The 27,687-nt window shown below is 63.6% G+C and overlaps 1 protein-coding gene across 7 annotated transcripts in view; it reads left to right on the top strand.

Annotated features, from left to right (window-relative positions):
- Window positions 1–27,687, top strand: part of CACNA2D2 (calcium voltage-gated channel auxiliary subunit alpha2delta 2) — a 112,021-nt gene that overhangs the window by 11,275 nt on the left and 73,059 nt on the right. For all 7 annotated transcript variants that reach the window (XM_070391341.1, XM_070391338.1, XM_070391339.1 and 4 more), the window contains exon 2: window positions 8,594–8,675. In XM_070391341.1, the coding sequence (XP_070247442.1) occupies window positions 8,594–8,675 (82 nt within the window). The remainder of the gene's footprint in view (window positions 1–8,593; window positions 8,676–27,687) is intronic.

Raw genomic sequence — 27,687 nt, 5'->3', positions numbered from 1 at the left:
CTTCTGGCCCTTTAAATACAGTTCCTCATCTTGTGACCCAACCATAACATTATGTTCGTTGCTACTTCATAACTGTAATGCTGCTACTGTTATGAATCGTCATGTAAATATCTGAGATGCAGGATGGTCTTAGGCGACCCCTGTGAAAGGGTTGTTCGACCACCAAAGGGGTCGCGACCCACAGGTTGAGAACCGCTGCTCTAGTGTGTGCTGGGCTGAGGCTCAGAGCTCTCTGCTGCCCCAACCCCGCGTCGGAGCACAGGTACAAAGTCCAGGGGGAGAGTGGCTCTGCACAGGGCTGGTGTGATGGGCCCCGGCTGGCGGCTGTGGAGGGTGAGTGATGGAGACAGGGCACCTCCTCCCTGCCAGGCTGCTCCCCAGCTCGGCAGCGCCCCCTTCACCTGCCAGCCCTGAGGCTGTTCGGGCCCCTCATCTGCATCCCACCCCACAGAGCTCACCGGACTCCCTCTTCCCTCCACTCCTTGGGCCCGGATCAGATCAGACGTCTGCTCTGCTGGAATTCTAAGCTCCTGAGGGCAGGCCCACATCTGCCCTGCTCACCAGGGGCCAGCCTGGAGCCCGGCTCATACCCCAGTGAATGAATGAATGAATGAGTGAATGAATGATGAATGAGGTGGTAGGGAATTTGCAGGAGCTGGGATACACCTGTAGTGTTTTGGCAATGACAAGCCCTGCTGGGTGCGCCTGACTGCCTCTCCTCAAGCCGGCCCTGAGGACAACCCAGGCTCGCCAGGCAGTGGCTCCCATCGGCCTGGCACCTTCCTGGGGCTCGGGAGGAGGTATGGCTGCTGGGACGGCCCCGGCTCCCCTTCCTCCCTGCGGCTATGGGCCCCGCACAGCCACGGAGCACCAGGGGGAACCTGCAATCCCGAGCGATTGGCATGCAGCGGGGCTCCCTCTGGGACGCGGGGCACTGGCAAGATGCAAATCTCAGAGGAAGGGGGCATCCTTTCCCTCCCTGGTCCAGGGTCCCGCGGGGGGGCGGGGGGGTTGGGGGGCTCGTCCCGCACTGCCGAGACATGCCCGCAGCAGCATAGCTCTGAGCGTGTAAGGAAGGACTTCCCAACTGCACCCAGCTTGGCTTGCTTGGGGGGCAGAGGGGACCCTCATGTGGGGCTGGGCCCCGTCTCAAACCTGGGAAATCTCATAAATGAGGGGTGGCCCCTTGCACCCTGTTTCCTCATTTGAATCTTGGCAGTTGGAGTCCACCTTGGAATTGGGAGACTGAATGGTCTAGGCCAGTGGTCGGCAAACTCATCAGTCAACAGAGCCAAATATCAAAGTATGATGATTGAAATTTCTTTTGAGAGCCAATTTTTAAAAAATATATATATTTTATTGATTTTTTACAGAGAGGAAGGGAGAGGGATAGAGAGTTGAAAACATCGATGAGAGAGAAACATCGATCATCTGCCTCCTGCACACTCCCCACTGGGAATGTGCCCGCAACCAAGGTACATGCCCTTGACCGGAATCGAACCTGGGACCCTTCAGTACGCAGGCCGACGCTCTATCCACTGAGCCAAACCAGTCAGGGCAAGAGCCAAATTTTTTAAACTTAAACTATATAGGTAGGTACATTGTTATTAACTTAATTAGGGTACTCCTAAGGCTTAGGAAGAGCCACACTCAAGGGGCCAAAGAGCCGGATGTGGTTCGCAAGCCGCAGTTTGCCAACCACAGGCCTAGGGGACAGCTTTAGGGCTCTGGAGCCATACTTGGTTGGGTTCAAGTCCTGGCTCGGTACAGACCGGCTGTGTGGCCTTGGGTGTGTGGCTTCCTCGCCCCCTCCCCCCCCCCGCCCCCCCGCCCCCCCACCCCCGGACCTCAGAGTCCATCCAGGAAGTGGGCCTGATCGGCCTGCGCCTGGCCCAGGTGCGGTGTGACTTCGGGGGGAACCACATGCCGAGCACACAGTAGGGGCTCTGCCTCACCAGTTCCCTTCCTTGTGCTCTGCCACCTGCTGGATTGGACCCCCTTTCCCAGGCCTGCCCCCCAGTCTCTCTCCCACTGCAGAGGGAGGTGGCAGGGCAGGTACCAGTCGGGTGAGGGGAGGAAGTTTGAATAAATGGAATTCCAAGTGTTTCTGGAAAACTCTTTTCTTGCCAGGCAGCCAGCTAAGCTCTGCAGGGGCTTGGTGACAGAGTAGTCTGCAGCCCCGGGCTAAGGCAAGGGTCAGTTAGTGGGGTGAGGACTGTGGGCTTGAGAGGGGGTGGGAGAAACCCAGGAAGACGTCCTGGTGTAGGTGACTTGACAAGGTAGAGGAGCAAAGCTGACCCTGATGGGTTGAGTTCCGGCCTTTGCTCCACCTCTCCTCGAACCTGGCTGTCCTCAGGTGGCCACCAGCCTCCATGGGGATGGGGAGATGGGTCCCGGCTCTGAGGAGAACCAGAGGAGCCTGCATCCTGAAGGGGAGGGGGGTCTCTGTGCGCCTCGAGGCAGGAGGCTGTGTTGGGGACACACACAGAGGACGGCTATTTGTGGCTCAGCGAGGATTTGACTCACGCTGGGGGCTGGGGAGGATGCGCAGGAGGGGAGATGGGGACGTGTGAGTGACAGAATCTGACCGGAGTGGAGGGGGACATGTGCACAGGGCCTGTCTCGCCACCGCCAGGCAGGGTCCAGCTGCAGGAGCTCCTGGGTCCCCCCGACTCAACCTGGTGGCTGTCACAGGTGCCTCCACCCGACAGTGCCGCCCCAGAGACCAGGCTGGGGCGTGGCTCCATCACAGCACCTGGCGGGCACCCGGGGCCTGTGTCCAGTGGCCACGTCCCGACAGACAGCCTGGCGGAGCCTCTGTGCTGCATGGGCCTGGGCAGGGGTGATGTTTCCATTGTGGCCGACTCCCTGGAAAATGCGTGGGAGAGGAGGAGGCGCTGCGGGCCCCCCAGGTCCCCGATCTGTCTGGGTCAGAGCCTCGGGCAGGAGGCTCGGCCTGGGGAGCAGACGGCGGATCCTGCGCAGAGCGGCTGGCCGGGACCCCGCGTCCCTGGCCTGGATCCCGAGGTCACAAACTCCTCTTGCTCATCCATCGCTAAAGGTGCCAGCGCTGGGGGGACCGTGGGGTGGGCCACTCCTTCCCGCACTTCCTTCTGGCTTCTGGGAGGCAGTGGCTGCTCGGCCCGGCTCTTCTGGGAGCGCCATGAATTATGCACGGGCTCTGGGCAGGCCCATCATAAATGAGCTTTAATAATTCATCCGCGAGGAGCCAGGGAAGGCGAGGGCCTCCTGGACCTGCCCCAGGGCAGCCTCTGCGGCCGCCGGCTTCCACGGCACCGCCCCCCTGCCCTCCTGCTCCTGCTCCTGCTCCTGCCCTCACACAGCGGGGCAGGCTCGTCCAGGCCAGAGAACAGGAGCCTCCTCCTCCCCGGGCTCAGCCTCAGGGAGGAGGCCGCCCTGTGCACCGGGTAACCCATGGGCCCAGGAGGGCGTGCAGAGGTCGGCGCTGCTCGGGGAGAGGCGCAGTTTCATGTGGGGGGGCGAGGCGGACAGGCCAGGGACTGTCCTCACCCAGGAGACTCTCCGTGAAGAGAATACGGGGACACTCATGTGTCCCAGAGAGATGCAGGTGGCCCAGGCCGGGCTGGGGCCGGGAGCTGGTGGGCAGTGGGCGCAGTGTGAAGGCAGGTTCCTGGCCGCCTAAGGCTTTGGCCTGAACAGAGGGAGCTGCCATCAGCTGGGGGCGGGGGGGGGGGGGGGAAGGGGGCGAATGAGGATCCAGAGGGAGGTCAGGGTCTCAATTTGGGGCACATTCCCTTTGAGAGGCCCGTTAGCTATCCCGGTGGCCACCCCCACCTGCCCCACCCAGTGCTGTCCTGCCGTGCGCCCCGTCCCCTTCATACACCCCGTCCCCTTCACCTGCTGTTCCACCCTCGGGGCGGGTGGGGGGGGGGCGCATAGACTGCTCCTAAGCCCCAGTGGAAAGGGGTTTATCCAGGCAGCCTGCCTGGCAGAGGCAGCCTACAGCAGGGCTTCGATGGCAAAACACGCCTCCTTGAGAGAGGTGAGAAGGCCTGCAGTGGCCGAGGTTGGGGGTCCCAAGGCCCTCGCCCCGACCAGGCCCTGGGCCTCCCCTGCCCGCCCCCCCTTCCTCCCCCTCATCCCTTCTGCGGGTCCAGCCGCCCACGCCTCCCCGTGCCCTCTGAGGGTGAACCTGCCGTGTCACCTGTCTCCGGTTTTTTGATTTGTTTAATTATAGATGAGTTTTCTGCATAATTTATTCCAAAAGCCTGGATTATACTGTACAATTAAATCACATTCTGATCAACAACTTCACATATAAAATTAACAACTGGCAGCAGTTTAATCTGTGCTGCTGCATCTGCACGCAGGCTCCCCGTCCCTCTGCCCCTTCTCCCCCACCCCATCTCCTTCCCTCCCCCGTCCTCCTCCTCTCCTGTCTCACCCCCACCACCATGTCCCCCTCCCCTCTGGGTGGGGCCTGTGCAGCTGGCCTCAGAGCTGCAGGCCCCTCACTGGGTGCTCTGTCCCATGGCCAGGGGCCTCCCCAGCCTCCCAGTGGGTCCCCATGGTTCTGCCTGCTAAAGGGGGGCCTCCACCCACACCTGGCCTGAAGGCAACACCCCCTCTTCCCTCACACCTTGGTTCTGACCTTGCCCTGCAGACTAAGGCCTGGGCTCCCGCAATCCCTGGGTCAGCTTCTTCCTGCTGGGCTGCCCTCGCCTGCCCACATCCTGGGCCATGGGAACCTTCGCCCTGTGCCCACTCCTGGCCCCTCGCAGCGAGGGAGCAGGGGGTTGAGGGGAGCTGCTGGGGACTCCTTCCCACTGCACTCTCCCTCCCCAGCTCCTCCCCGAAAGTGCAGGCATTCCTGGAAGATTTCCTGAGTGCCAGGGGTGGGGTAGAGGGGGCTGCCCAGTAACAACACTGCCCCTCACGGTGGCCACTTGGACTTGCCGTCCTTCAGCCGGTCATCAGTCCCCCTGCTCACTGACAGCAAAGCCAGGGTCCGAGGGGCAGAACCCTCCAAGGTCACGCGGCTGGCAGAGGTGGCCCATAGTCCTGATGGCGCCCAGACCACAGGTCTGGCTTCTCTCAGTATCTGGCCCTGCACCCGTCCTTGTCACTGGCCCCAGTGCAGTGCCCGGACCCTCCTGGGTTCAGGCCCGTGGGTGGACATGGTGGTGCTGGGCTCTGCCCAGCCTCCCGTGCCCACAGCAGTCCCCGCGCCGTGCGGCTGCAGCCCGGGCTGCACGTGCCGCCTCCCCTGCGCTCCTCACGGTCATGCTAATTTGGCGCTTAGAGACACTTGCAGATAAGCAGTGTCATCTCAATGAGGAGCCTGGAAAATCACGGATGCGAGGAGCCAGCAGGTGGGGCTGCCACTGGGAGGGTGGCCCGTGGGCCACAGGCTGACCGGGGGGCCCTTGGCGGAGCCAGGCACCTGGGCCCAGGCTGGTGGAAGCCCCGGCAGGATTTGGTCCGTTTGCCTTTGGCCCAGTGGGGCTGTGGATCCTTCCAGAACTCTCCTGCCTTCTGCTGGGCTGAGGACCACGATGCCTGGCCAGGATTAGGCTGTTTGGTGGGTGGTGTCTCCAACTGTGGGGCTAGGACTGGGACGCCAGCCAAACCGGGGACCCACACAGTCACGTCTCTGTGAAGATGAAACGAATGGCCCAGCTGGTGTGGCTTAGCATTGAGCATTGACCCAGGGGCCAAGAGGTCACCGGTTCGATTCTCGATCGGGGTATACTGGGGCTCTATCCCTGGTAGGGGTGCATGCAGGAGGCAGCCAATCAATGATGTTCCTCTCTCATCGATGTTTTTCTCTCTCTTCCTCTCTCTCTAAAAATCAATATAAAACATTTTTTTTTTAAATGAAATGATCTATCATAGACACACAGTGCTTTCCTGGTTGGGTTTGGTGTAGGTGAATCATCAGATAACTTGCGTGCGGTGCATGGAGGTGCTGGGCAGTGCAGCCGGGGCCTAGGGTCTGCCCATCAGGCCCTGCCTGCCAGACCGTGGCTGGAGCTGCCCCGAGAGTCCAGGAGGGGGGTGTCCTGGGTGGGCCAGTTCCTGCAGCCCACAGCAGAGTGCAGAGCTGCTCAGCCTGAGGGAGGGAGTGGGGAGGCTGTGCACGTGTGTGCGGGCACTCGTGTGTGTATGTGTGTGTGCATATGCGTGTTGGGGGGCAGGAAGGGAGAGCGGAATGGAAGGAGGGTGAGTGAGTGTGTGTTTTGGGTAAGAAATGGACTTTATCCTGAGATTTGGCTCTTCTGAAAAACATTTTTAGGGTTGAAAGAGTCTGTCTTGATGAAATGATGGTGATTATAATAATAATACTAATGTGTTGTCTGAACAAAATAAAAACTTGACACCCATGCCCGGTCTTCCAGTTAATTTTCTTTTATCTGTGGGATCCTGGAACCGAAGACCTACAGATGCACTAGGAAGGAGTCAGCGGCCTGGGGATGGACGGACCAGGGCTGTGCTCTCCGGGGGAGGGGTTGGGGACCGTGATTGGCTGCCTTTGCCGATATATAAAATTCTCAAGCTCCCAAGGTGACCCCCCGAAGGCATAGTTGGGTGGAGGTGCACACCCTGGGTGGTGTTCTGTGTCCTCCACTTCCTGGGCGGGTGACCTTGGGCAGGTCACTCGCCGTCTCTGTGCCTCAGTTTCCCCGTCTGTACATTCGGGAAGATGGTGTTTGCTTCTTCCTGAGGATTAAAGCAAGGAAGCCGGCGACATGCTGGCGCCACAGCTTGTCCATCCGAAGGGCTGTCCTTGTACATAATGGTCCCAGGAGGGTTATGATGGGCATTCTGTCCCCTTGACCAGTGAATGGCTGAGGTCAGGGTCAGGGTCAGGGTCAGGGCCAGGGCAGAGCTGATGGTTCCCTTTGGCGATCAGCTCCTTGACCTCCCCGTTCCCGTGCACCTGCCTCGCTGGACACAGGTCATCTCAACACGAGGCCCGCCAGGCTCCGACTCGGGAACACCAAACAGCCACCTGCCACCCTGTCCGCCCACAGCCGGGGCCACGCCAACGCCATCAGTGCCTGGTGGGCAGGAGCCAGGGCCGAGCCGGCCCGCATTCTCCACCAGGCTTTGCCCTGTCGGCAGCCGATGCCTGATCACCCTTCATGCCTGGCCCGCAGCCTGGCCTCTGCCCGGGTGCGGGGTTCGCTTCCCCTGCGGCGGGGCGTGGAGGTGGGCAACACGCTGCCGCTCAGCCGGCAACAAACCGAAGCTAATACCTCTTTCTTTTGATGTTGATTTTTTTTCATCTCGGTCCTGACATTCAGCTTGGCAAATTGCAATTAGTGATCCGCCCGCCTCCTGCTCTGAGTTCCCATGCCAACGGACCCGGGCACACACAATGGCACAGCCCCAGCCCCCAGCCACAGGCCTGAGGAGGGGTGTGGGGCAGAGGCGAGCCCTTCTGACCCCCAGGGCGGGCAGGGTCCTGGCACCACCTGGCACTGGGGGAGGCAGGGAGGATGCAGGCCCCTGGCAGGCGCGGGGGCAGGTGCCGTCTCCCACGTCCTCTGGCTCCTGGGCTGGCCCTCCAGAAGCAGCGGTCTGGCACCCCCTCCCTTGCCCCCCGGGGTGTGCTTGGCCCACGGCGCATGTGCCTTTGGCAGTCCTGGGAGCCCCCGCTGGGAGCCTCGTTCTGCCTGTGGGACTGGGAAGTTGAGATGCCTTTTCAGATGCATCCGGACAAGGGGTCCTGGTCCCCGCGGAGGCGCCTGGGGCCGGGGGGACCATGGCTTGGCAGCCCCTTTGCTCACCGATCGGCACTGCCTGAGCGGGGTCCCAGGTTAGAACCCGAGCCAGGCCTCTCCCCAGATACCACCCTGTTCGTGGGTTTGGGCTGAGAATACAGGGCCACGGGACCGACCGTCTGTCCATCCTGACCCTTCCAAGGCTCCCTGGGCCGCATCCTCATGTGTCCTTCTCACCTCTGAGGTGGCACCTGCTCAGGCCGGTGGCTCAGGTGCGGGACTCAGGGGCTTGCCATGTCCCCAGAAAGGGGCAGATGGTCTGAACTGGCCCTGTGTGTGTGAGTGTGAGTGTGTGTGTGTGGGGGGGGCGGTGTCCTAGGGGACATGTGGCCAGGGGCCGCCGATCAGCAAGCTTACTGGGCGCTGGAAAGGAGAGGGCCGCCGGGCTGGGAGATCTGTGTCCACTGCTCCGAAGAGGCCCAATGACTTGGTGGTGGCCAGTCCCTCATGTCCCTCCCTCCCCCAGACCCCACCAGCCTTGGGGACACGAGGCTCCGAGTCCTGCAGGCACCCCCGGCTCCTCCCTCCCTCCTCCCCAGTGTCCAGTCCCCCTGTTCGGGCAGCAGCAGCAGCCGGGGCTGCTCTTCACCGTGCAGTCTCCCTGCAGGTTCCCAAGCCGCTGGGCTCCCTCAGGGCATCTAAGGGGCAGCCCGCCCTCCTGCCGGCTGCCCGACAGGGCCTGGGCCTCAGGGGCTGCGTTTCAAAGGAATCCGGGGCTCTCTGGTTTTTGAAGGGGTGGCTGCTGCTGGGCACCCCCGGGTGCCGGGCTGGGCGGTTCCAGGCACCAGACGGCCCCCCTGACCCTCTCTCCTCTCTGCACGCAGGGTGCAGCACTGGGCGCGGCGCCTGGAGCAGGAGATCGACGGCGTGATGCGCATCTTCGGGGGCGCCCAGCAGCTCCGGGAGGTAAGCCTGCCGCCGGCTCCCCCTTCTTGGACCTTCTTCCACCTGGGAATGGGGGGGGAGGGACTCCCGAGATGAGGAGCGGGGACGGTTTGGTGGGCCTTGTTGGGGACCCGGATGGTGAAACATGCATGGCTGACCCTCGAGGGCAGGTGGGGGCGTCACTAGAAAAACAGCGACTCCTCCCGGCCCCGGCCTGCCCTTCGCGCCGTCGCTGTGCACAGTGGCCCCCGTCGGCCCTGTGCCAGGCTTTGCAGGTGGTCCGGTGGGTGCGGCTGGTGTGTGAGGCAGCGTCTGGGGCGGGAGTCCCGGCCCTGGAGGGGCCGCGAAGGCAGTCGCGCACGTAAGCCAGAGGAACCGCCCGTGGTGAGTGGGGTGGCCGGTGCCGCCCGCCCAAGGCGCTGCTGGGCAGGCTGAGTTGAGAGCTCCGTGAGAGGAGGATCAGGGGGCGGGAGGGTGATTGATTGGACCGGGCGACCACATCCATCCTGGAGATTATGTTAATGTTTGCAGTGGGGATGTGAAGAGCCGGCCATCCGTCACCCCCAGAAGGCGGCAAATGTGTCGCTGTCAGTCTCCTGAGCCATCGCTTTTTATGGGAAAACGCAGAGGCCCCGGGAGCCGAGCTCCAGGCGGGGCCGGGGCGGGGCCGGGAGGTGCGAGCAGGGCATTGACCGGCATCTCCTGCCGGTGGTCCCCCCGTGGACAGCGGCGTCAAGGGAGCTACTCGGAGCCCAGGCCCGGCTCGGTGAGGAGGTTCTCCACTGTGTCCTGTCGTCCCTCTCGGTCAGGGCCAAGGTCAGGAGGTGGGACCTCCGTGGGGCAGCTGCCGGGGGGTTGTTCCTGGTCGTCCCCGCACTGAGCGCATAGCAGGGGCCGGGAAACGGGGGGCAGACGCGGGCCGTGGACGGAGGACCCCTGTACAGGATGGTGCTCATCGGGGTGTCTAACGAGATGCTCACCTGGGCGGGGAGGGGCTCCAGTCTGGAGGTCGGAGCCACCGTTTGCTGGCTGTCCTCCCCCCAGGGCCCAGCCTCCCTGAACCCCGTCCCCGGTTGCAGTAACCCCAGCCCACTCTCCCTGAACTCCCAGTGACTCAGCCGCGCGGAGGCCGCCGAGCTCTCCGAGGTGCAGAAGCTGCTCTAGGCGGAAGCAGCACGGCCCTCGCGGGGGGCTGACGGGCACGGCCACGTGCAGCACTGGGTTCGGGAAGAAACGGAGTCCCCTGGAGGTGGCCACGCGCCCGTCCAGGCTCCTGCCGGGACCTGGGACGTGTCCCACGTGAGGAGTTAGCCACGCGCCTCGGGTCACCAGTGTCCCGCGCCCCGAATCCCCTTCAGGACGTTGCTGGGAAAGTTGGCCCGGGATTCGGTTCTGTCTGGACCACTGAGCCGCCGGTTTCTGGTCCCTGGCGGGGCTGGGGGTCTCGCTGGGGGATGACGGGAGAGAACAGCAGGGGCAGGCAGACACCCCGTTGTCAGAAGTCAGACTCCCTCGTGGGTCATCTTCACTCCCGGGCGGGTTCTTTCCCACAGCGGTTGGGCCGTTCCAGGTACTTTCATCAATGAGCACGTCCCCCCCCCCCCCCCACTCCAAGTCCCGCAGCCCCGGAGGGGCAGGGCTGGCATGGGGCGGGGCTTCCATCTCCTGTTCCGGGGGCTCCTCTGGCAGTGCCTCCCTCTCGGAAGGGTGGGCCTGGGGCAGTGGGCGCTGGGCTGGAGCCGGGGCCATGCGGGTGTGGCCTTGGCCGTGGCCGTGGCCGTGGTCGTGGCCCGCCTGGCAGCAGGCAGGGAAGTGCTGACCTGGCGCTCCGGCTCTTCCTGGCAGCCTTCTCCTGCCGATGACGCTGCCAGCTCTCCAGCGGCTCTGTCCTGCTCCAGTTTTTCTCACCTGCTTCCTCAGCCTCTTACTTCCCGCTGACAGCTCCGGGGCTGCTGCTTGGCACGGGGCACCCGGCGGAGTGGGCGGCAGGGAGCAGGTGAAAAGTTCCAGAGGGAAAGGGCCGCCCTACACCTGCACCCGGACTGAGCCTCCAGGACTCTCCTCCCTGTGCCGGTGAGGGGCCGGGTGCCCAGCCGTGCCCGGCTCCGATGGGTCCGGAGGAGGCTTGCTGCAGAGCCCGCGGACCCTGGCACCAGCTCTCCCCCTGGGCCGCCCCGCCCAGGCCTCCCTGAGCTGATTCTGAGCTGCCTCGAGCACCCTGCGGCTGGGTGAGCCTGGAGTCTGGGCACCTTGGCCTTCTTCCCCTACAGGGCTGTCTTCCCCCCTGTCCCAGCCTTCGAGGGCCCCACCCCCAGCGGCCGGGCCCTCAGCGCTGGCAGCTGCAGGAGCTCCAAACTGCCGACGGTGGCATTTGGGAGCTTTCCCTTGCCTGGGCACTTTCCTCCTCCCAACCTCACCACAGCCCCGGGGCGGGTGTGACTGGTGCCGACTGTGGCCCATTTCCAAGTTGGAAAGCACAGCACATCGGGGCGGGGGGAGGGGGGGGTCTGTCTGTGAAGACCCCGGTCACACTTCCTCCTCTACCCCCAGGGCCAGAACATAGTAGGAGCTCCTGCTGTGGCCTGGAGCTCGGGTGGCATCCTTCCCCCATGCTTATAGCCAGGCACGATGAGCCATGCCCCCCAGGCACCCAGCCTCACCTCCCGGCCCTGTGGCACCCCTGCAGCCGGCCCTGCCCAGGCCCCTGGAGGCTGAGCGCGGTCTCCCAAGCCGCTTCTCTACCCGCCCCCGTCAGCACCATATTGTCCCCATCCTGGGGGGGAGAGCAGAGAGCATATGCTTGGGCTCTGAGCTCATTTACATAATGAGGCTGATCAGGATGAATAATTCATCAGGTGCCTGGGGGTGCAGGAGGGAGGAGGCGGAGCCGGCCAGTCTCCCCACTCAGAAGCCCACGTCCCTCCCTCCGATGGGTACAGCCAGGGAACCACCCCCTTCTGACCGGGTGTCCAGGGGAGAAGCGGGGCAACTCTGTAGAATAGAAGAGCCTCTATTGGGGGTGGGGGTCGGAGGGGAGGGAAGGCCGCTGGGCAGAGGGGGTGGGAGCAGAGAGCTGGGATGGCCACGTCGGGGACCACAGGCCACCCTCTGGAAGGCTCAAGCCAAGCCTGGGTCTACGAGGCTCTTTCTCAGGCGACATAACTCCCCCGTACCTGGTCTACTGGTCGGGGCAGAAATGGCGGAGAGCCCTGCCCATCTCTCTGACCACCTCAGCCCGCATGAGGCTGTAGCCCGTGGTCCTGACATACAGATGGGGAACCCAAGGTCCTGGCCAACTCTCTCCACCAGCCAGTGCCATCCTGGAGCCCCGCCAGGCCCATCCTGAGTAGTGTGGGGCTGGGCAGAGTCTCAGGGCAGAGGTGCAGGCCCGGGGCCTGCCTGGAGGAGGCCCCCTGGACTGCTGAGCTATGTCCACAGAGAGCAGGACCCCTCCCCGCTGTGTGCTCCTCTGGACAGTCCCGGCGGTTCAGACCGATGGGTGCCTGCACCCCCACTCCTTTGGGTACCAGGGATGGTTCTTCGGAGCCTGTGCTGGCGCCGCCGTCCCCGCCCATCTTGCCTGCCTCTGGCCATCCCGCGCAGTCTGCTCAGTGCTCCCTGGGAATGTGTAATTAATATTTGCAACGCGCCACATCTGGAGCTGGCTCTGGGCAAGGACCAGAGTCTGGCTGCGTCGAGGGCCCCCTTTCCTGCGGGGCTCAGAGAGACTGGATGGGCCCCGTGTGGGTTCCTTAGAGACCAGCCTCCCTCCCCCACCCGCACTGGTGCCACCAACTCTTGGAGCAGGTACGCACTCACGCACCCGCTCAGGGGTGCTGGCCCAGGCTGGCTCAGGGGCGCTGGCCCAGGCTGGCTCAGGGGTGCTGGCCCAGGCTGAGGTTAACACCCCCTCCCATTTGGGGAGGGTCCTGTCTCAGCCCCTGGGCTTCTCAGGCGGGGTTAGCAGGGTCTGAGAGTGCCGGCCAAGGAAGCTCCGAACCCCATCACGGCCCAGGGCTGGGGCAGAAGAAGAGGCAGGAAGCGGGTGGGGGAGGTGCAGGGGGCAGAAGTAGCCCTGGAGGGTCGGGAAAGGGAAGCCAGGTAGGGTGACCCCAGACCCCACAGCTGGTTCATCAGACGCTGTGGTTCCCCTGCGCCCCAGCAGACAGGCCCGCAGCTCCTGGGCCCGGCAGACCCTCACACAGGCCCAGCATGGTTCCAGCTGATGCGCAGAGGCAGGTGGGGGTGAGGGCGCCCCCCCATTCCCCCTCTCACCCCCACCCGTCACAATCCCTCCTCCCCAAAGCTCCCAGAAGCCTCCGCTGTCCTCGGGGGCCGCCTGCCCGCTCCTCCTGCAGCCCCTGCTGCCCGCCACCTCCCAGCGAGACCCAGCGGTGCCCTCGCTCTCCTGGCGAAGACCATCTCGCGATGTGCGCTGTCGGGTGGCAGCGGTGGGGGTGCGGCTGTGAAATATGCTGCTGGGTAGGGATTGCTGCTGCTCGCCTCCCTAAAAACCCACATATATTATTCTTTAATGGAAAGTTAATTGTCTTATTATTCCCTCCATATGGTCCTCCTGCTCAGCACCCAGCGGGGATGCACGGGCCGAGGGGGCTCCTGAGAGGGCGTCTGAGACGCTGTGAGGCCGCCACGTGAGCAGAATTGGATACAACAGGCAGATACACGGGAGCCGGCCGCAGCCCGGCCCAGACCCCCTCTGTGTCCCCCAGCCCAGCCTGCTCCCCTCCGCCTCCCTCCCCAGGCCCCTCTGCCTCAACCCCTCCATCACCGCGTGGGGAGATGGGGGGGGGCGGCGGCTGGTCGTTGCCTGCCCGCCTGCCGCCCCCACGCGCTCCTGTCGCCTGCAGGAGAAAACTCCATTTCTGAGAAGGTTTTTAAAAGCCGATTCAGCCGTGGCAGGAGCTCCTGCCTCAGGGCCAGCGCACTGGCTGGGTCTCCGCTCCCCACCCAGAGAGGGGGTGCGGGAAGTCATTGTGGGGGAGCGCTGCCTCCAGACGCCTGGCCCTGACACCCCGCTCATGTCAGCCACCTCCCATGGCACCGGCCACCTGGACCCCCCCTTGCGGGGCTGCTGAGGGTGAGCCGCATGGTGCCCCGGCCCCTCCCAGGCTGCTCCCCAGCGTCAGGGGTGTTGGTGAGAGAGCGCACAGCCGGCAGCAGAGGCAGCGACAGGAAGGTCCCCAGAGGTGCGAGTGGGTGGTTGCGTCCTGCCAGTTCTGAATCTGGCAGGGGAGGCGGCGCGGGCGTCCTGCGGGGAGGCCTCGGGCTCTGCGGCCCCTCACCAAGGAGCCGCTGCCCCGGTTCCTGGGAGGTGGTGGGTGTGGAGGGGGCAGGTCTGGGGTGGGGGACCGCTGGGTGGGATCAACAGACCCAGGTCTGGTGGTGACCGACACGGGGGAGGGGCCGTCGGCTTCCCACTTGTGCCAAGAGGCCACTGTGGCCACTTGGAGGTCAGTGCGCAGAGGGTGGGCACCGGGGCTCGGAGCGGGAGAGAGGGCTGTGCCTCTGACGGCGGGGCTGCCCGAGGCCCCCGGCTGGGAAGGGGCAGAACTGGGATTTGAACCCGGAGCCCGTGCCTGTGGCAGCCACTGAACGGTGGCCCGTATGGGTGGCCATGGCGGGGCTGGTTCCCGCGCTGGGGACCCGGGGCGTCTGGGGCGTGTGGCCCGCCTTTCTGAGCCTTGGCTCCTGTCTGTGAAATGGGGGTCCGAGCTCCCCGGTGCTCACAGGAGGCGTGAGGGTCTCAGAAGAGCGGGAGCCTGGAGAGGCGGCAGACAGCACCCTGCAACTGTGAGGGGGCCTCTGGGGAGCCCCCCTGGAGCTCGTCACAGCTTCGGGAAGTTCAGATGCCCGGGGTGTCCCCTTTGCTTGTCCGAGCCCGGGAGCAGCACGGCCCCGGTACCTCCTCCCTGCCGCCTCGGTCTGCTCAGGCTCGGGCTCGGGCTCGGGCTCGGCCTGGGTGGCTTATAAACCACAGGGACCATGTGCTCCGGGGACTGGGAGGTCCAAGGGCAAGGCGCCCACAGACCTGGTGTCTGATGGAGGCCACTTCCTGGTTCTTCTGCGGTGTCCTCACATGCAGGGGGGCAAGGATCCCTCTGGGTCGCCTTTGTTGGGGCGCTGCTTCCATTCATGAGGCCGTCCCGAGTGCCTCCCTCCCGGTGGGATCAGGTTTCTCCGTGTGAATCGGGGTAACACCTGCTGATCGGGACACCTTTTGGGGACGGGACCTTAGAGACCATCAGGGCTCGAAGCAACAGGGCCATGAGCCGGGGAAGGAACCCAGGCACCCCTGGGGCGGGCAGGCATGGGGGAGGGGGAGGAGCCCTACACCCCAGAAGTGGCCTGGGATCCGTTTCTCACATCAGTCAACTGGGGGGCTCAGAGGAGGGCTGGGCGCGGCTGGCAGGGGAGTGGGGTGGCAGGAAACCCCCAACTCTGGGCGGGCCCAGGTCCTGGCACTGGGTCAGCTAGTGGAGTGGCCGAGGCCAGGGCTGAGGACCATGGGCCCTGATGGCAGCACCGGGGTCTCTGACGAGGCCCCTCAGTCTAAGAAAGAGTTTCAGGTGCGAGCGGAACCCCAGCCGACGGGCCGCACTGCTCTCTGGAAGTTTCCGTCGACAGCCCGCGGCTTTGCTGCTGGCCCACTCCCTGAAGTGGCCCTCCCCCCCCAGTCCTTCCAGCTTGGGAATCTGGGAGGTTTGTCGGCTTTCCTAAGGCAAGACCTCCCCCAACACACAGCTAGTGGTCATCCTCGAAGGGGACCCCACACTTACAGGTGGTGGAGGAGGGCCCAGTCCGCTCCCCTCCCCCTCCCCCGGCCCCTGCATCCACCTCTGAGAGTGATGGGCTGCAGGTCCTGAGTGGGGGGCAGGTCTGGATGATCCAGGGTGGGAGATGGGGGCTGGGGGTGGCGGCCCCGGGGAGTCTGCATTCCTCCCTCCTCCTCCCATCCTCCCCGGATCGGTGGCCTCCACGGAGACACTTGCATGAGATTCGCGGAGCCCCGAGCGGTTCCGAGTCGGGAAGTAATTGGTTCTGACAGACCACAGCCGGCCCGGGGGCAGCACGAGCAGCATCCACCACGACCCACCGGGCGGGAGACGGAGGCGCAGCCTGGCTCCCTCCACCCACTCCCTGTGAGCAGAGAGCCCCAACCTCCTCTCCCCCACACCTCGCTCTCAGCCCCGAGCCTGCTGCCTCCGCAGGAGGCTGGCCAGCTTGTGCTGGGGAGACCGAGGCAGAGCCCGGACCCTGGACGGCCTCCTCAGGGCTCCTCTCCCATCCTTGGTTCTCATAACCCCGGGTCAGGATGCGGGGTTGGGGCTGGGCCCTCACCGGCGAGGCTGTGCAGCCCACAGGTGCCCGTGGTGTACACGCGTGCATCATGTGCCCGTAGTGTACACGCGTGCACCATGTGCCCGTGGTGTACACACGTGTGCATCATGTGCCCACGGTGTACACGTGTGTGCATCATGTGCCCACCAGGCTGGCGTGGAGGAGGCGCTCAGCTGGTCACCGGTCAGCGAGGGCTGAGGAGGGAGAGCAGGGCTCGGATGTCCATGGGACCATGGGAGCTGTCCAGCCCACGTGGGGGGCAGGCCCGGTGCACCAGGGTGGAGCCTGGGTGCCGCTGGCTGGCCCGGGAGAGATGAGCCTGCATGGGGTCTTCTGGGCTCTGCCCCAGATGGAGGCTCCGGCCGCTCTTTGTGAGGGATGGAGGGTGCAGGGGCCATGGAGAGGGGCTCAGGAGAAGAGGTGCCAGGTGGCTCCTGGGTCCAGGGAGGTTGGGCTGTTCCCAAAGTGCCTCCACGGCCTGGCCCAGGCGTGTGGCCTGGGCGGAGGGAGTGGGGAGCACTGGGCCTCCCAGCCAACCGTCCGTCCCCCCATTAGGTCTCTGAGCTTCCTCCTCACCATCCACTTGCCACCCTCCTCTCACCCCATCCCCTCCAGGCCTCTCCCCAGTTTGAAACCAGCCCACAGCTCCCTCCTCCAGGAAGCCCTCCCGGTCAGTGCTGAGGCCAGTGGTGTCCGAGGTTCCCACTTCCTTCGCTTCTGCATCCTGCGGGGACACATAGAAGGCAAGAGATGCCGGAGTCCTCAGTGGGCCCCGCCCAGTCTCCCAGTTGGACGGGGTCAGGGGACCATGACCAGCGGGGCAGGGCCACGCCCAGGCCTCCCAGGAGTCCCCTGCGCGCGGGCAGTCAGACCGGGAAGGGAGCTGGCAGGTTCTCGGTCCGTGACTCCGTGGGGGGCACAGTCTCTGGCCTGCGGAGGCCACGTGTGGGAGAGAGGAGAGAAGTGTGACGCTGCATGTGGGACTGTGTGTGTGTGTGTGCACATGTAGACGAGAACATGTGAGTGTGTGTGTGCAGGTGGGGGCGTGAGCAGGTGAGCGCTTGCTGGTCTGTGGAAGGGAGAGGTCGGGCCTGCATGAAGTGCTGCATATGTGACCAGACGTGTGTGTGTGTTTGTGTGTGTGTGTGTGTGAGCGTGTGATCCCACAGGCCTGTGCTTCGTGGGGGTGGCCAGGCCTGCATGTGCGTGCATGTGCATGCGGCTGAGTGCAGCTCTCCATGCTGAGAGCAGGTGCGTGCAGGCACCCTTGCGGGCCAGGGTGGGGCTGCGAGGAGGCTGGAGCCAGGAGCTCCGACGCCAGAGCAGGCGAGAGCTACTTAACTGATTAATGAGCGAGGCTGAGAAATCGCAGCTGCGGGTGAGGTGCTCCCGCTCCCGCACACGGCACAGTGCCTGTCCCCACGCGTGGGAAACATCGCCGGGCTCTCTGCCCGGTCTGTGACCCGGCGCCCTGCAGGGGGCGTGGATGTGTCCTCACACCTCTGAGCGTCTGCGCCCTGGGGTGGGGGCTGGACTGAGCGACCTCACTGTGGAGAGCGCAGGCCTTGTCCCCATTTCACAGATGACAGAGCTGTGGCTGGGAAGGGGCACCTGGGCCTCCTGGGGGGGGAGCCGCCCTTCAGGCCCTGGGCTGGGGGACAGCAGAGCTGGAGTCACAGGGAGCTTCCTCCAGCCCAGCACAGGCCACTCCCACTCACCACCCAGGCCTGTCCTCGGCCCAGGGCCCATCCCGCCGGCTGGACGCCTCCCATCCTGTCCCTAGAGAGTGAGGCGGCTGTGCTCCCCGCTCCTGTGGCCCCACGTTTCCTGCTCTGATTCCTCCGGGCGCACGCCGCTCCGGGGGCACCGTGGTCCCCGTGGGCTGCCCTGAGGCCCAGGGTCTCCCAGGGGGCGCGCCGCCCCTTGTCCGCGTGCAGGGAGACCTGCAGCTGGGTCAGGTGGCAGCTGCTTGTCTCTCCATCAGGTGTTGACGGAGGAGCCTGCATTATGCTCCATCTATAGGCGCGGAATAAATTGGTGCGTCGTGAATTTATTCTTTTTAAAGAGGGACTTGCACACTGGGGAAAGCTTTTAAAAAGAACATTTATATAAAAAGCAATTACCGTGCCAGTAATTTTTACGTATTCTCCCCTCCCCTCGCTGCCTTTGTGTTTGAACGTTACCACCTCCCGGGCAGCTGCAACCTGGCCCCTGGCCTCACAGCTACGGCTTCCCGCCCGCCAGACCGCACCTCCTCCTCCGGGAAGGCTCTGGGTGCAGGGCAGCCAGCAGGGGTGCGGGCTGCAGGAGCAGGTTGGGAGGGTTTATGTTAAAAACTTGAGAGCTTTGGCAGTTTCCTCCCGTGGGCCCCTGTCCGAGGCTGCGCCCTCTCCAGGGCTGAGTGGTGCGTCCGGCCCCTCTTGGCAGCAGCCAGGCACTTAAAGGCAGCTGCTTCCCGGCAGCCTCTGGCCGGGTCCGAGGGGGGAGGCGGCGGAGTGGGAGCAGGCGTTTTCCCTCCCCAGGAGCCAGTACGGGCACCCGCTTCCCCAGCCGCCATTGCTCTCACACTCCGCGCGTTATGTAAATTTTCTCTGTTGCTAGTGGTGCAGGAGCTGCTCAGGAGGCCGGGGGTGGGGTGCAGGAGGCTGGCCCAGGAAACCCACTGCTGTGTACCAGGGAGGGCCCCCCCACCAGGGAGGGCCCCCCCACCTCCCAGCTCAGACTAGGACCCCCGGGGCTTGCCCACTGTCTCCCCACCAGACCACAGCTTCGTGAGGGCGGTGGCTGCACCCCACAGCAGACTGGGGGCTCCCAGGAGGCCGGGTGCTCGCCCTCCTTAGGCAGGGCCATCAGGTCGAGCCTTTGCCTCCCGCCTCAGGCTGGCACCCAGGGTAGGACAGGAGCCCGTCCACTGCCCAGGGAGCATGCTCCTCCCGCCCGCCGCGCTGGCACACAGAGCCTCTGTAGAAACCTTGGGCAGAGCTGGCACAGGGCATGTCCGCCCATGGGGCTGGGTGACCCACCACCCGCCCCAGGGGGCCCTGGGGCTCCTTCGACAGCGAGTGCCCAGTGAACTCGGGGTGTAGCAGGGTGAAGTGGGGAGCAGCATCACACCCGGGGGCACCAGGAAGTTCTTGGGTCCCCAGGAGCCGGGGTGAGGCCCGTAGGAGCACGAGGGTTCCTCTGCCTGAGCAAGGCCTGGTGACAGAGGGCCCCCGCCTGGCTTTCCACCCTCCCTGCTGAGACTCAAGGCCTGCTGGGGGGCATAAGACCTGCCAGGGGAACCCAGCCCGCCAGCCCCCCACTTCTCAGGCGCCCCTCCCTCCGCGTCCTTGCCCGGGCCTGGCTGCCTGTGGGTGTGAGCCAGGTGGGCCACCTGACCCGGCACAGGCTGAGCCAGTGGTCGGTGCGAAGGCAGTGAGTGTGTCCATGGCTACATGACAAGACTTGGGGCCTCTCTTTCCCGCCTGGCACTGCCCCCCACTGCCCCCGGGCAGGTGTTCTGCTTTCTGATTGCCCCCAACATTTGGGAAATGTGGGTGTGGGAGCGAGGGGTCACCGGTGCCCAGTGGCTGTCTGGTCTGAGGAGCCCGGTCTGTGGGCTGCGCCCAGCTGATGGGGAAGTGAGAGCTCGGACTGTCTTCACTGCAGTGAGAACAGACAGCGGCGGTGGCCCTGGCACAGGGCACGATGCCAGCTGCTGCCCCGGGGGCCTGTCTCGGAGCCAGAGACCCAGTCGAAGCATCAGCCCCCTGTCCCCGGCGCCTCTGTCTGCGTCTTTCTCTTTCCTTTCTCTCCCCGTCCCCCTCCCCCCTGCCTTCCTCCTTTTCATATTTTTTTCTGACATGTCTAAATGGACTTTAATGCTCCGGTTTTTAAATCGGCGTCGCACACTCGCACGGCGTAGAGTCGTGGTTTCCCCGCGGGTTGTGTTGGGAGCCCAGCAGCCCCCCCTCCCCCGTCCCCAGAGGCTGTCACTTTCCAATCTCAGAGCCCACATCTCGAAATGACATACTTATGTCACCACTTCACGACTGTTCGGTTTTAGCGGGATCTACTGGAGGGGGAGGGGGGCAGGCTGAGCTCTCGGGCCCTCCCCCATGCACAGAGCCATCGCTCTCCCCGCTCCACCCCCCCCCACCCCCCACCCCCCGCCCCGGGGTCTTCACGCTGTGATACCTCCCGGCCGGGACTCAGTGTGGACCTTGTCCTGGCCAGGCCAGTGCTCAGCAGAAGCGTAACCCCTGGCACACACTTTGGGGGCAGTTTTTACATTTTTTTCCTGCAGGTAAACAACCGTCTGGTGTTCGCTGGCGGCGTTTCCTGTGACCTTGACTAATTCTGCCCCCAACTCCCCACCCTTTCCTCTGACCTCCTCTCCTACCTGGGGTTCTGGCAAGTTCGCCGTCCAGGGCAGTCTCACCTGGCGCCTCCGGACTGGCCCCTGTGCCTGTGCCGCCGAGACAGCCTGTCCGCCCCGCCTGCCCGGGGCTCGGCCTGTGCCTGGGACGCCCGCACCTCCCTCCTGGGCCGGAGTCCCCTCTCTCCTGAGAAGAGGGGCGTGGGGGGCAGGCTTCTGAGCTCTCGTGTCTCGAGAGCCTCCCTCTCCCCACGCCTGGCGGAGACTTCCCGTGGGCGTGGACGACCAGGTGGAGACACTCGCCTCGGGATGTGTAAGGCAGCGCCCGCTCCTCCAGCTTCCGGAGGCTCTGGGAGGAGGCCCAGACTCACTCGGATCCCCACCCAGGGCCCAGGGTTCAGGTCCCACGCTGCTAGGCCTCCCCTCCGTTCCTCTTCATGCCTTACCCACCGCGGGCACTTCAGCTCCGGGAAGCTGCCCTCAGTGATTTTCTTGGACTGTTTTCTCCCTTTTCTCTGCCCTCGTCTCTTCCTAGAGCCTTTCTTTTTTTTTCTTTTTTTAAAAATATATTTCTCTATTGATTTCAGAGAGGAAGGAAAGGGAGAGAGAGATAGAAACATCAATGATGAGAGAGAATCACTGATCGGCTGCCTCCTGCACGCCCCCCACTGGGGATCGAGCCCACAACCCAGGTACATGCCCTTGGCCAGAATCGAACCCGGGACCCTTCAGTCTGCAGGCCGACGCTCTATCCACTGAGCCAAACCGGCCAGGGCTTCCTAGAGCCTTTCATCAAGACCCTTTTCCTTGCTTCTCTCTGCTCTTCCCAAGTCCCCATCCCTGTGCCGTTTCATCGGGAGCATTCTCAACGCCGTTGCCATATTTTTCACTCGCGGGATCTCTCTTTTTGGTGCCTTTTCAAAATAACATCTTGCTCTTGTTTCCTTGTTGCTGTAGCCTGTAAGCTCTCTGAGGAGTGTATGATGGCACTTTTTTAAAACTTCATTTAGGAATAATTTTAGACGTGGAGAGGTTGCCAAAATAGTGCAGCGATTCCCTGCTCCCTCGCCCAGCTTCCTCCCAAGTGAGCATCGCATAGCGATCGTACAAACGTCAGAGCGAAGGCGTTGCCGCGGGTGCAGTGCTGCGAACCAGAGTGAAGGCCTGCCTGGGCCTCACCGGCTTTTACACGAATGTCCTTTGTCTACCCCTGGCTCCCCCGTAGCATTTAGTCATCGTGTCTCTTGGTCTCCTCCAACCTGCTGGGGGGAGAGAGAAAGAGAGAAACATCCATGCAAGAGAGACACATCGATGGGTTGCCTCCCGCACACACCACCACGGGGACCAGGGATCAAACCTGCAGCTCAGGTACGTGCCCTTGACCGGGAATCCAACCTGAGGCCCTTCAGTGTGAGGGCTGGCGCTCTAACCACAGGACCACACCGGCCAGGGCTGACCTCAACACTTTTTCTAAAGTACCGGTCAGTTTTTGTGTGTAATGCCCCTCGATTTGGGTTTGTCCGGTGTTTTCCTGTGGTTCGATTGAGGTTCTGCGTTTTTAGGAGGAACACCATAGAAAACGGGGTGTCCTTCGTCTCGGGGGGACATGATGTCAGCCCAGCTTGTTATTTGGTGATGTTACAACCACTTGGTTAAGGTGGTGTCTGCTTGGTGCCTCCACGGTACAGTTGCTGTGTTTTCCTTTGTCCTTCATTTCTTGGGGGCGATACCGTGAGGCTGTGCGACTGCCCTGCTTCTCCTCACTCTCCTCTGCCCGTTGGTTTTAACATCCACGCGGAGCTCGCCCGCAGCACCAGCTACCGTGGGTCTTTCTCATCCCTTATTGGTTGTAGAGGGAGAAGGGAGAGCGCTATTGCCCCACACACACACCCCCAACACCTTCCACACTCAGGTGGGTGACCCAGGTGGGTGACCCAGGTGGGAGGTACCAGCAAGTGGGGTCACTCGGGCTCCCACGACCAGGGCCTGACCCGAGGCCGGGCAGTGGCTGAGGGCTCGTCCCTGTGGGGCAGCTGTGCCAGGGAGTCGAGTCTCCCTTCCGCTCGGCCCTGGGGCTGAGCCTCCCCCGAAGGCTCCGGGAGATGGACAAGCTGACCACCCACCAGAGCCAGTGCAGTCTGTGTCCTAGTTTCGTTCTGCAAAGGACGAGGGAATGAGACGGAGGCAGGTGCCGCGGGACCCCGGGCCGCGTGTTCTAGGGCGGCCCCGAGGGGCACGGCGAAGGGCAGGGGCTGATGGGAGACCCGGTCCCGGTCTTGGCTGTGCCCCCTCCGCTCTCTGCAGGGTGGCCTTGGGCACGTGACCTTCCCCTCCCTGTTTCTGAGTTTTTTTCCTGTAGAGGCAGGTGGGGGGACAGGACACTGCCGTGCTCCTGGTTGGGGGCAGGTGGTATAGAGGAAGGGCAGGGGGCGGAAGGCCCAGAGGCAGGGCTGAGTGAGGAGGGGCAGAGCATGCGAGGCAGGTCTGGGCGGACAGCGGGGTCCTCAGTCCCTCAGGTCATCTTGGCCGATCTCTGGGGAAACTGAGGCCCGAGAGGTCAGGGCCAGGCCCTCGGCCCCACAGCAAGCTGGTGGCAGACCTGGGGCCGGAACGTCGGTGTCCAGACCCCATCCGAGGCCTGGGGGTGAAATGAAGTCACTGCCGTTCCAGCCGCAGCCGGCAAGGCACATCTGCGTGACAGACGCACTCAGCTGCGCTGAGAGCTGGCCTCCCCCCGAGCCTGTGTGGGAGCCCCCCCGCCCCCCACCCCACCATCTCTGTCCCTTCCTGCCGGGGGTATCTCTTGGTTTCTGGGGAGCCAGGCATGGAGCCTCAGACCCGGTGCTCCTTCGAAGCCAGCAGCCTCCTTTCTGCAGAGGCTGAGGAGGCGGCGGGGTCCAGCCGTGGGCAGATGACTCCCCCGCTCCGTGCCTCAGTTTCCCCATCTGTAAAGCGGGGCACACGCACCCTGTTCTGCCCCCCTCCTGGGTGTCACCAGGCTCAGAGGACACATGCCACAAACATCGTTGCTTTCGGGGCTGCAGACACAAGGAGTGGCCTTCCTCCGCTGGTGGCTGGGGCTGCAGGACGCTGCGGGGCCGGTCAGGAGCTGATGATGCTCGGTGCTGGGAACAGTCGGTGCTGGGAAGGAGCCGGGGACGGGGACGGGCGGCGGAGCTGCGGATCGCGGGGGGGAGCTGCGCCCCGGCCGAGTGACTGTTTTGCTGATCGCTCCTTTCGCTTTCAAGGAGATTAAACTATTTTTAGTCCCCGCGCCGCTGCCGCTGAGCCGCGAAGGAAGCCTTTCCGGGCCGAGATTTTCTGGAAGCTGCCAAGTGTGGTCTTCACCTCCATCCCGGAGCCTCCCCGAATGAGGGGGAGGTGGGGGGCCAGGACGGGCGGGGGTGCGTGGCTCCCGGGGCCCTGGCTGCGCTGGGCGGCCCTGGGCTGCGGAGAGCAGTCATCTTACGCGCCTGGTGTTTGTAACGCTGTTTTAAAAAGTAATTTATTTTCTAATCATTCCTTGTCTTGCATAACTGTGCATCGCCCAAGTGTCCTTTAAAGTCTTTCTCTCCGCCCGCCGCAGGGGCAGCTTTGGTGCGAGGAGGGAGGATAAGAGGCCGCGGCGCTCCCTGTAAATACGTTTATTTTTATTAGGATGTCTCTGAGCTGGTGGCCCCCAGAGCCAGCGTTGCGCCGGTCACTGGAGGGTTGCGATGGAGAGGTGCTCGGGGATGAGCCACCAAACTCCTCCGAGCCTGTCTGTGCCCGGGCGGGCAGGGGTCCGAGCGCGGGCCCGGGCTGTGGGGGCGCAGAGGTGTGCAGTGCCGGCTGCATGGTGCTGGGGGGCTGCGGGGGGGGATGGGGGGGATCGCGTGGCCAGGGACTTGAACCGTTTGGTGTGATGGGGAAACGGAGGTCCAGAGCGTCTGCTTTGGAATGGGGTCGGCCTCACTGGCCACGTGGGCAGCGTGCCTGTGGCCTGTCCTGTCCCAGGGCCGGAGCCTTTCTCGTGGCTCGGCCCATCCCAGAGCCTTGAGCAGGGGGCCCCTGGGGTCCTAGCACGCAGAACGGGGCCTTCCTCCCTCTCTGCCCCTCCCTAGGCTGTGGTTCGAGGCTGTTGTAGGGGCTGTGGGCACAGTGGGGGGGTGTACTGCACCCATCCGCCAACCCCCCCGGGGGAGCAGGGACCGGACCTGGCTCCTCCCTCACTAACGGGCTCTTTTGCAACGAAAGAAAAAATATTTTTTTAGCTCACTGAGTCTAAGAGAGAATTTTATGCTGAATTTTAAAATACCTTATATTTTCCAGCCTCTAAACTACTAATCTCCCGGGCTGAGGGATTCTGGGACAAAGGCAAGGCCTCCAAGTGGAAACCTGTGAAATTAGCTCCGCGGCATTCGTGTTTGCAGTTGGAGATTGGAAACTTGCTTCCTGGGTCTGAGCGGAGGCTCCGCTCTCCTGGGGACGAGGCCAGGCCTCGGCAGGGAGGCCAGGAGGCTGGCCTGGCGGCTGAGGACAGGGGCTGGGAGGCTGTCACCCTAAGGGAGCCCCTCCCGGGCCGTGAGCTGGGCCTGCGCTGGGTGTGTCCTCTGCCCCAGCTCTGGGCACACAGCAAGGGCCAGGCAAATGCTGGGGAGCCCAGCTGGGTCCCTTCGCTTCCTCTTTCTGAGCACCCCCCCCCCCCCCGCCCAGTGCTCCCACATAAGGGGGAGAGGGAGGAGGCTTCAGATCCTGACTGAGGGGCCAGTTCTGGTGCCTGAGGGTGCGCCCGCCCGCCCGCCCGCCGTGTGGCCCATCAGGCGGCTTGTGTGCTTGATTGCCTCTGATTGGCTGCAGCTGAATTCAGCAGAAGCTATTATTTGCCCTTGATGAGCCAATCACGCGGCCTCATTGGCCATTCAGAGCAGGCACGGAGCCTGGGGGAGACGGGACCCAGGGAGGCCGAGAAGATGGGATGCTCACCGTGTCCCCTGTGGACACATCCCCTCCGGGAACCAGGACTGGTGGAGTCAGAGAGACTCGAGTTGTGGGGTGGGAAGCTGAGTTCCCCAAGGGGCAGCGGGGAGTGGTGGGGGCGAGACCCCTCCTGCTTCTACCTCGTGGTCCTGAGTGTTCTTGCCTTTTAGGGACTCGGCTCTTGTCATGGTCGTGGATTTAAGGTGCATACTGTGTCCCGGAGGATGGCAAAGATGCCATTGTAATAACCTGATTGTGATTTTATTTACTTACTTATTTTGCTGCAAAGAGCTTTATTGTTTCATTTGGCCCAGTGCATGGGAGAGGGCTTCAGGGGGTGAAAAGAATGGCGAGTAGTTTGGGGGGGGAGACTCAGGTAAAAGCCAGACCCCAGGGGGGTGCAGGGGGCCCCTCATAGGCCTCTGGGCTCCCCAGGCCCCTGGTCGTGCTGGAGGGGGAGCTGGGGCCGCAGCCTGAGGAGGGGGGGCAGGTGTCACCCCTCTTCCTGATGCCTTTCACCTGCTCACCCTGGACGTGGCTCTCCAGGAGCCCAGAGCTCTGTGCGGGCAGAACCGGGGTGGCAGCGCCCACAGGCCTGGCTCAGGCTCCTCTCCGAGGCCTGGGCGGGTCCACAGCCCTGAGTGCTGCCCCCGCACCTGGGGAGGCTGTGGCGCGGCCTGGAGAGAACCGGCCACTCGCTGGTTCGCAGCTTTAAGACGCTCAGCGCCCTCGCTTCTCCTCCAACTCCGGGGAGGGGCACCCCGCCCTCGAGAGCCCCCTCGTCACTGTCCTGCGGGTGGAAATGGGAGCCCAGAGAGAGGTGGGTGCGGAGGCCGCAGAGGCAGGTGGCCAGGCGGTGGGCCGCGGCCTCTACCCGGTGGAATAATCCTGACGAATGTGGGAGCTCATGGTGATCGGCACAGGGAGTTAAGGGAGGGAACCCGGTGTGTTGTCTGGTCTCCGAGGTGGTTCTGAAGGTGGGGACTGGATAAGAGGCAGGAGGTGGCGGAGGCTGGGAGGAGGGCGCCCCTGGGTCTGTTCCGTCCAAACGGTTGAAGCAAAGAGACAGCTCCGGGCCCGCCGAGGGCACTGCCAACCTGACTGCTGTTTAACAGGAAAGGAGGAGAGGGCGGGCTGGACAGTGCAGACCTGGCGTGTGTACAACTTTGCCAAAAGCTGCCTCTAACACCCCAAGCCTGTTCCCTGCGGACGGAGGGGGAGGGACAGACAGAGCCGTTTAGACGCGTCTCGGGCCCAGGGAAGGTCTGAGCGAGGGGAAGGGGCTTGCCCGGCAGTCACACCTGGAAACAGGGGAGTGGCCAGCACAAGCTTGGCCACTGACTATTTAACTCCCCAGCAAAGGACGTTCTCCCTGCCCCTCTCCGGCTCTCCGGTGGCCGGGCTGCGCTCCCCCGAGTGGCTCATGGCCGGGTGGGACCCCACACACAGCCGGATGGACGTTTCTTAGCCTGGGTGCTGACCCACACGAGGTTCAACAGGGAGCAGGGGCGCCGGCCTCTGGCCTTGCTCCTGGCTTCGCTGCCCTCCCGGCTGCCCTCTTTCAGGACGGGCTCAGGGGAAATAGAACATTAAAAACTAAGGCATAAACTCCACGCCAGTACAGTATTCTACCACCTCTCATCCTCCCGTGCGGCTTCTGGAAAGTCCTATTTCAGCAGAGCCCCCAGAACCCCACTCCCCGGACAGTGGAGCACCCCACCGCGGGCCCCTCCGGCGGTGGCGGCGGCGGCAGCACAGGCTGCTGGGTGTTCCTCCAACCTGGGGCTTTGCTGTGCTTTAAAGGGCCTTCCCACCCAAGGGAATTGGAAACATATGTCCACACAGAAACACCTACAGTAATGTCCGTAGCCACGTTATTTGCAATATTTGTAAAAGCGGAAACAAGCCATGCCCGGCCGGTGTTGCTCAGGGGTTGATCGTTGGCCTGTGAACCAGGAGGTCTCGGCTCTATTCCCAGTCAGAGCACGTGCCCGGGTTGCAGACTCAATCCCCAGTGTTGGGGCGTGCGGGAGGCAGCCGATCAATGATTCTCTCTCATCATCGATGTTTCTATCTCTACCTCTTCCTTCCTCTCTGAAATCAATAAAAATATATCTTAAAAAAACAGTGGAACCCAAATGTGCATCAGCTGATGCATTGAACAAAATTTGTGGTATCCACACAACGGGATGTCATTCAGCAATAAGAAGGAAAGTTCTGATGTAGGCAAATGCGAACAAATCTTGAAAACACTGCCCTGGCTGGTGTGGCTCAGCTGGTTGGGTGTCAGTTGTGCACCAAAAAGTTGCCAGTTCTGTTCCTAGTCAGGGCACATGCCTGGGCTGTGGGCTCGAT

Source organism: Myotis yumanensis, unplaced genomic scaffold, assembly GCF_028538775.1.
Source record: "Myotis yumanensis isolate MYYU_CA2020_CCGP unplaced genomic scaffold, mMyoYum1.0.hap1 SCAF_14, whole genome shotgun sequence".
NCBI lineage: Eukaryota > Metazoa > Chordata > Mammalia > Chiroptera > Vespertilionidae > Myotis > Myotis yumanensis.
The sequence above is the reverse complement of the archived record's forward strand: the minus strand, read 5'-3'. Positions and strand labels throughout refer to the sequence as shown.